The following is a 7,988-nucleotide window of genomic DNA, read 5'->3' as shown; positions in this document are numbered from 1 at the left end:
CTGCGTTACATAAAGGTGAAACCCTAGTTATACTCTATCCGCGGAAAGAAGTTAGTATAGCGCTCTCTCTGTTATGGACTAAGAGCCAGCGCGTGTCAGACCTTCGTCATTTAATAAAAGCTGAAAGTTTCTCTGCGTATTGGGAGGAACGTTTGTTTGGATCATGGTGGCGTTGGAAGATAACAGATAATAAATAAGGAGGTCTAAGGTTATGAAATCATAAAATTTTGTCGTTTAAAAGTAAAACATATATTTTAAATAATGTACACTTATATAATAATTACAATATCAGTATTTCATCAAATAAATATACATATTATTATCCTAAATCGTGGCTTCTTTCCCGGATGTCATTTGTAAACATTTGGAATATGTAGAGAACTTTTCTGAAAATGAGAAAATAGTAAGTATTAGGACCGATTCACACTGACATAGTTTGAATGAATCCGTTTTTAGGGTCCGTACCTCCAACGGAAAAAAGGAACCTATATAGGATCACATCGTTGTCTGTCTTTCCTTCGTTCCTGTCAAATCCTATAGGGTAGGTACTAGAATCCTCCTGTCGACGTAGAATCATGAAATTTGGCAGGAAGGAATATCTTATAGCAGAAGTAAAGGAAAAAAATCTGAAAACCGTGAACTTGTGGTTTCATCATGAAAAAAAAAATATGTTCATGAACAAATAATCAGCATTTTCAACTTAATTCAAAGTAAGATCACTATAGCAAGTGGGGTATCATATGTTAGGGCTTAACTTGTACATTCTAAAACAGATTTTTATACATATAGTTATATATATATATAGTAGTTAATAATTTTTGGTCTATCGTACAAAATGTCAAAAAAATGCGACTGTAGTACGGAACTCCAGTGCGCGAGCCTGACTCGCACTTGGCCGGTTTTTTTCTTTTAAGGTAAGGAAGCCTAAAAAAAATTGGACAAGAACTGTGAAGTGGGGGCGATCACAATATAGATCGGTAACGGTAAACGTGATACAGGGTCTTCATTTGCAAGACACACACACACACATACAAGAACCCTTTTTTCCGCTGGTAAAAATGCAGTTACGCATCAGTATGCGTAACTGCAACTAGGGCAAGGGCAAGGGTTATGTGGGACTCGCAGGCAATTTTTTTAACCGCCATCAGCATACCCCATAAAAAAAACCCCAGCGGTACCGTCCGCGTCAAGTATAAGGCGTCTCAGGATTATCGGATATCGGATGCGACTGAGACAAGAAGAAGAACCCTGAAAAAAGAGTAAAATATAGAATTACCCATGTAGGAATCTGTCTGGCTTCAGTCTGCGCGGCTTGCAGCTCGAGAATTTCGTTTTGTATGGAGACGCTCAGCTCTTGTATGGGGACGGGTTCCGTTTTCCAGAACACGTTGAGATGTTTGCTGACTCGGTTTGGACGCTTGTGAGCTTTTAGGTGGACCTGTGAAAAATCTAAATATATAAAAAGAAAAGGTGACCGACTGATCTATCAACGCACAGCTCAAACTACTAGACGGATCGGGCTGAAATTTGGCAATTATGATGTAGGCATCCGCTAAGGATTTTTGAAAATTCAACCCCTAAGCGGGTAAAATAGGGGTTTGAAATTTGTGTAGTCCACGCGAACGAAGTCGCGAGCAAAAGCTAGTTAAATATGAAGGTTTTGGTACTAAAGCCTTTTTAAATAATTTTAGCTGGACGTCTACTAAATAAAAAGCATTCATTTTATTGTTTTCCACAGAATAAATATAGTTTTAAACTAGCTAACCTGACCTACCTACAGTACGTCAGGTACGACCTACCGAAAGTGATGTACATCGACCTTTAGAAGGAGATGGAGATAGCAGAACGTTGTCCCTGTCGTTGAGACCGATAAGACGTCATATAGGTATGAGTGACAGAGACAAAGCCGAAATGCCATTCTAAAAGCCGATGTCCATTATTTTCGGCAGCGTACTGTACGTTCTACGATATGGGGACACCTTACCTTTTTGATATGCGTGTTGACCATAGAGCGTAGATGGAATAGTGCGGGACACAGCGGACAGCGACGCGCGGGCGCCGTGTGTGCGCACACCGCGTGCTGGTTCCTCCTGTTGAGCGACACGAAGCCGCGCCCGCACACCTACCCAAACAAGCCATCCATTGAGACTTCATAAAAATCGGTCAAATGCGAGTCGGACTCACACACGAAGGGTTCCGTACTAATTTTTATATTTATACAAAATATTTTTTTAAATTTTCATGGCGGTCATTTTGAAATATTCATTACTAGATGATGCCCGCGACTCCGTCCGCGTGGATTTAGTTTTTTGAAAATCCCATGGGAACTCTTTCATTTTCCGTGATAAGCCTATGTCCTTCCCCAGGATATAAGCTAACTCTGTACCAAATTTCATCAAAATCGGTTGAACGGTTGGGCCATGAAAAGCTAGCAGACAGACACACAGACACACTACCGCATTTATAAAATTAGTATGGATTTGTTGTTATAGCGGCTCTCGTTGGTGTGTAGTCTCTCGTGCCACAACAAAGCTCGCTCGTCCACAAAGTCTCGACCACATGTGGCGCAAGTAAAGTTGCGTTTTGTGTACTAGTGGAAAGAAACTGAGGAGAAGAAACAGATACTTACATCACAAGCATAGGGCCTCTCGTTAGAGTGTAGTCTCTCGTGCCACAACAAAGGTCGCTCGTCCACAAAGTCTCGGTCACATGTGGCGCAAGATAAGTTGCATTTTTTGTACTAGTGGAAAGAAACTGAGGAGAAGAAACAGATTCTTACATCACAAGCATAGGGCCTCTCGTTGGTGTGTAGTCTCGTGCCACAACAAAGCCCACTCGTCCACAAAGTCTCAGCCACATGTGGCGCAAGTAAAGTTGCATTTTGTGTACTAGTGGGCAGAAATAGAGAAGAAGAAACAGATACTTACATCACAAGCATAGGGCCTCTCGTTGGTGTGTAGTCTCTCGTGCCACAACAGAGCTCGCTCGTCCACAAAGTCTCGGCCACATGTGGCGCAAGTAAAGTTGCGTTTTTTCTTCTTTGGCGGTTCGGGCTTTGATATTTTGGTTTGATTTTGTCTGCAAAGTAACAGACATTAAGTAACATTGTATTGCGAAATTCACCTACATAAATTCTCTATCCATAGAGAGAAGTTAATATAAAAAGGTCTCTCTGTAACATAATCTATATATGTACATAGGTACAATGTTAGTTTTAGTATACACAAAACCTGAAAGTAGTTTGTTCAGAATCAGTAACAGAATCGTTTGCAATCATTTTTACTACGTGTTATATTTAAACAAGAAATACTTTAAAATCCTGCAAGTTTGAACACCTAGTTGAATGACCGCATGCACCAGCTGATTCGAACCGCGCAAGCGGGAGCGCACACATTCGACTCTAGCCGTCCCGTTCGCACACAGCCGCTTGCTTGGGGTGACCATGTTTTTCCAGGACAACGACTCAACACAACAAGCTTATAACTTATTAGAGCCTCAATAGCTCAACTGGTAAAGGAGTGGACTGAAAATCGAAAGGTCGCCGGTTCAAACCCCACCCGTTGCACTATTGTCGTACCTACTCCTAGCACAAGCTTTACGCTTAATTGGAGAGGAAAGGGGAATATTAGTCATTTAACATGGCTAATATTCTTAAAAAAAAAAACTTGATGATGATGATGATGACATAAATATCTTACTTCATATCATTATTAATTTCATGTTTCTTGATGTGCAAATCAAAGCTCAGCTGGCCTTTATACATCCGTCCACAGTAGTAACATGTGAACTTCTTTACGTGTCTCTTCTCATAGTGTTCCTTCAAATCCTAAAATAGAAATACTAATATTTTAGAGCCTCGATAGCTCAATGGTTAAAGGAGCGTACTGAAAACCGAAAGATCGCCGGTTCAAATCCCAATAGTATTAGAAATCACGTTATGCATTCCCAGACACTTAGTATCATGGCAACCACCTGCCAGACACCCTGAAAGTTTAAAAGTTTAAGGGTGTCTGGCAATCCATGACGTGGTTTCTTATACTAATCCGATGAAAATATATAACAAATAGACTTTATACTTTGCCGTAAGATTTTTTTACACCTTTATTACCGGTTATCTCCCAAAGCCACCATGATCCAAACAACCTCCCACTGTTGGGACAATACGCAGAGAAACTTTCAGCTTTTATAAAATAACGAAGGTCTGGCACGCGCTGGCTCTCTCTTTATTACATTAAATATTCTACTCTAGTTCCCACAAATAACTTTCGGACTTTGAGGTGGACTGCAGGAGCTACGAGTCTACTATAAGTCCCGCAAATTGCTAATGCGCGTGGCCGCCGTTTTAGTGACGTCAGCACCTAGACTAAAGTTTCGAGCTGACGGTATATTTTTATTTCGGCTGACGTCAAAATGACGTCATTTCGATGTTAATGAGATATGGTTCCAGCGCAGTAGCAATTTGCGGGACTTGTACGATTCCTAGTTTTGCTATGTAGATCGCAGATTTTCTTACAAAAGAATAATAAAATTATCTATGACTAGCTTATGCTCGCAACTTCGTCCGCGTGGACTACACAAATTTCAAACCCCTATTTCACTCCCTTAGGGGTTAAATTTTCAATAATCCTTTCTTAGTGGATGCCTACGTCATAATAGCTATCTGCATGTCAAATTTCAGCCTGATCCGTCCAATAGTTTGGGCTGTGCGTTGATAGATCAGTCAGTCAATCAGTCACCTTTCCCTTTCATATAATATTTAGATTACAACTAACCTCTCCGTCTTTAAAGAGCAGCCCGCACACTTCACAAACATGGGCACCATCAGATTGAGTCAGGGCCCGCAGCTCCTCGTGCCATTTCAAATGGGATATGATGGTGTCTCGTTTTTTAAACACCATATTGCATATAGAGCATGTGTGTAACCCTTTGTGGGTTCCTAGGTGATTGGTGTATTCCCTCTCATCTTCTGTTAGTGCTTGGCATACCTGAATAGAATAGAATATATTATTTTCATTCAAGTAAACTTTTACAAGTCAACTAGTTTAAGTTTCTACTGGTGGAACCTGCCGTTCCTATCGAGAAGAACCGGCAAGAAACTCGGCGGTTGCTCTTTTCAAGTGATTAATTTACAATATTATTATACCTACCATACTAGTTTATGGCCGCGACTCTATCTGCATGCCAAATTTCTGCCCAATCCATCCATTAGTTTGAGATGGAGGTCAATTAGTGACGATGATGATGAAACAGCTTTTTAGTAGAAGTATGGCAGATTGAATAAAAAACCTACCTGACAAACAAAAAGGTCAATTCCATGTGCCTCCTTCATGTGCTCCTTTAGTTTCCTCACAAACCTGTACCGCACGGGGCATTGGCTGCACTGTCTGTATTCCATCAGATTCCTTTTCCTACATTTTTTCTTTTTAACTTCAGAGTTCCGTAACACAGGCAACTTATTAACATTAGACTTTAGCAAATGATTAAGCTTTACTTTGGAATCCAGTAATACACTTGTCTTGTTAACCTCAGAATCTAGTAGTACATTTGTCTTGTTAACGTTGGAATCTGGCAATACATTTGTCTTGTTAACATTGGAATCTGGTAACACATTTGTCTTGCTAACATTGGAATCTGGTATTTGACTCAGATAATCTTTAATACAGACATTCCCACTATCTAGAAGAGCTAAAGTTCCATTTTCTTGTGGCTTATAGAACTGTGGTTCCCCATTTTCATTTAATATCATAACTAAGTCATCAAATCCCATATTAATTTCTTTGGTTTCTATTTTTATTACATTACTTGTTTTTTCAATGAAATTATAATTATTAATATTACTTTTCTTTTGCAGTCTTTTAAATGGAAATTTATTTAAATCAATATCATAATTTATTGCATTATGTAATACTTTAGGGAGAGTTATGCATAGAGAGTCAGAGGTGAAATCTAAAGTGGCTGAATTAAGTTGATTGTTAATTTCGTTTACATAAAATTGTATGATTTGTTGACTTCTTCGTGATGTTAGGTAGAATTTGTACGCATGTGTAGCTGCTATGAAACAGGTGGCACATATTTTATATTCATCTGTAGATGACATCTGTAAGGAACATTAACAAATATACCAATTAACTCTGATGAACCAATATGGGCGATGGAAAGAGCTATGAGTGGAATTTTTCTGCATGATCAAATAAGAAATGGGATCAATAAAGAATGGGGATCTGTAGAAAAACGGGAGTAACTGATATAGCTCAATGGGTTGCAAAGCTGAAGTGGCAGGGGGTAGATCACTTAAATAGATGTTGGGGGGTCCCAACTTTGTTAAAATGATGACCTCACACTGTAAATCACAACTTTGGCAGACCCTCCACTAGGTGGATAGGCACCTAAGACCCTGACATTTGGAAGTCCCTACAAGAGACCTATGTATTTATTTTATTATGTTGTTGTACTTACTCTCAGTATAAGCTTTAATAATAAGTTACTATAAGTTTACTATTAGTAGACAAAAAAGATGGAAAAAAAGAATATCAGGGTTTTGGGTTTATTGAAACTACCATACCTGTCTCATAAGACTGCAGTCAAGGAATGTGTTCGTGTCCACTTGTAGCAGTTTAAATTAAAAAAAAACTCATGTCAGAGATGTCTCGTCTCTTAATATAAATAAAACTTAACAATACTTTTTCAAAACCTGATGATTACTTTGGCATTTAGCAAAAAAAAAATAAAAAATTTAATGGAGGGAACCAATACACCAGACACATACAATACATAATATACTGTTATACACAGTCATAACATACCCGTAGGAAGGTAAATATGTTCAGTACTTTTTGAGATTAATAGTATCAAACAATCACTCAGCTGGGACTGTATACCATGTAGGGATGATAGTAAAAATGAGTTATCTCTGACCTTTATATCACAAACTTGATCCAAAACATCTGCTATACAATATGACGAATCCTCAGTACAAATCTTGGTACAACTATACTGGTAAAGATCTTCCAAAGGCTGCAGGCAAATCCCGCAAATATTATCTTCAAAAGTTCCGTTCACAATATGTTTCACGAGTTCTTGTAATTTATTCGAGTTCGCCATTTTTGAAGCGACCTAAAAATCGCTTTTTGGAAATAAATTTTGTTATACATTTTTAAATTTATTTAATTTTTATATAGGCAGTCTGCTCTCAGATAAATTTTCAAATTATGAATTAGAAATTTCAATTTACCTCCGATTTCCGAATAACTTACTGACGCGTTCCAGTTTTCTAGAGATGAATTTACAATTTGTATTTGTATCAATTTGTATTTTTTTGCGCTACGTTCAACTTTGAAAGAAAAAGGAAATATAGAACGCCATATTGACTTTTCTGACAGCAGGCCGATTGCCGTAAACTGACATGTGACATCGCAATAGAAATATCCTTAAGAACCGTGATCGTTACAGTTGATAAATTTGCTATCGCGGACGACTAATGCACTATATCGCATTTGGTCATTATCGACATTTTGATGACGTATTGGTAGCACGGACCTATTTATAACCCGACTAAATCGAATATCTATGGTAATCACATGGTAATCTAGCAATTTACATGGACATAACAGTCTCCTAAATTTGGCTACGTTACTTATTACAAATAAGTAGTTAGTCTGTGGTACCTAACTATTTAGAACCCCAGACCACAGAGTACAATTTTTTGTTGTTTTTCCTTAGTTTACCCGTTTGTTTTTTGATTAATTCTGCAACTTTGCTTGCTCCTCGGACTCCGGAGACTTAGTTTTTCTCACTGAACTTATACGCAAATGCCTGGGCACTGATTTGCCTAAGTATTGGGACCCTTATTGACGGACTGTGGCTGCTTCGAGAAGTTGTTGTGTGACGAGGTGTGGTAGAAGTTAGACATCGTAAGTTAACAAACGTTATCATTCAATACAAGTAAAGGCTCTCATGCGGGTTTCCTCACGACCTTCCTTTTTCTTCAC

General features: G+C 38.5%; 1 protein-coding gene across 3 annotated transcripts; it reads right to left on the bottom strand.

Annotated features, from left to right (window-relative positions):
• Positions 1-227: 227 nt before the first annotated feature.
• On the bottom strand, positions 228-7,367 carry LOC117993804 (zinc finger protein 141-like). 3 transcript variants are annotated; one of them, XM_069507289.1, is made up of 9 exons: positions 7,232-7,367; positions 6,916-7,113; positions 5,291-6,097; positions 4,773-4,985; positions 3,699-3,826; positions 2,928-3,078; positions 1,985-2,122; positions 1,277-1,438; positions 228-386 (listed from the first exon to the last, which is right to left on the bottom strand). In XM_069507289.1, the coding sequence occupies exons 2-9, from the start codon at positions 7,099-7,101 to the stop codon at positions 351-353; spliced, it is 1,821 nt and encodes a 606-aa protein (XP_069363390.1). In that variant the 5' UTR covers positions 7,102-7,113; positions 7,232-7,367; the 3' UTR covers positions 228-350. The 3 variants fall into 3 exon arrangements, with proteins under 3 accessions (XP_069363390.1, XP_069363391.1, XP_069363389.1); XM_069507290.1 differs by having other exon boundaries at positions 6,916-7,123; positions 7,232-7,351; XM_069507288.1 differs by lacking the exon at positions 7,232-7,367 and having other exon boundaries at positions 6,916-7,208.
• Positions 7,368-7,988: the final 621 nt, after the last annotated feature.

This window comes from Maniola hyperantus, chromosome 25 (assembly GCF_902806685.2).
Source record: "Maniola hyperantus chromosome 25, iAphHyp1.2, whole genome shotgun sequence".
Taxonomy (NCBI): domain Eukaryota; kingdom Metazoa; phylum Arthropoda; class Insecta; order Lepidoptera; family Nymphalidae; genus Maniola; species Maniola hyperantus.
This window is presented reverse-complemented; position numbering and strand designations above follow the sequence as displayed.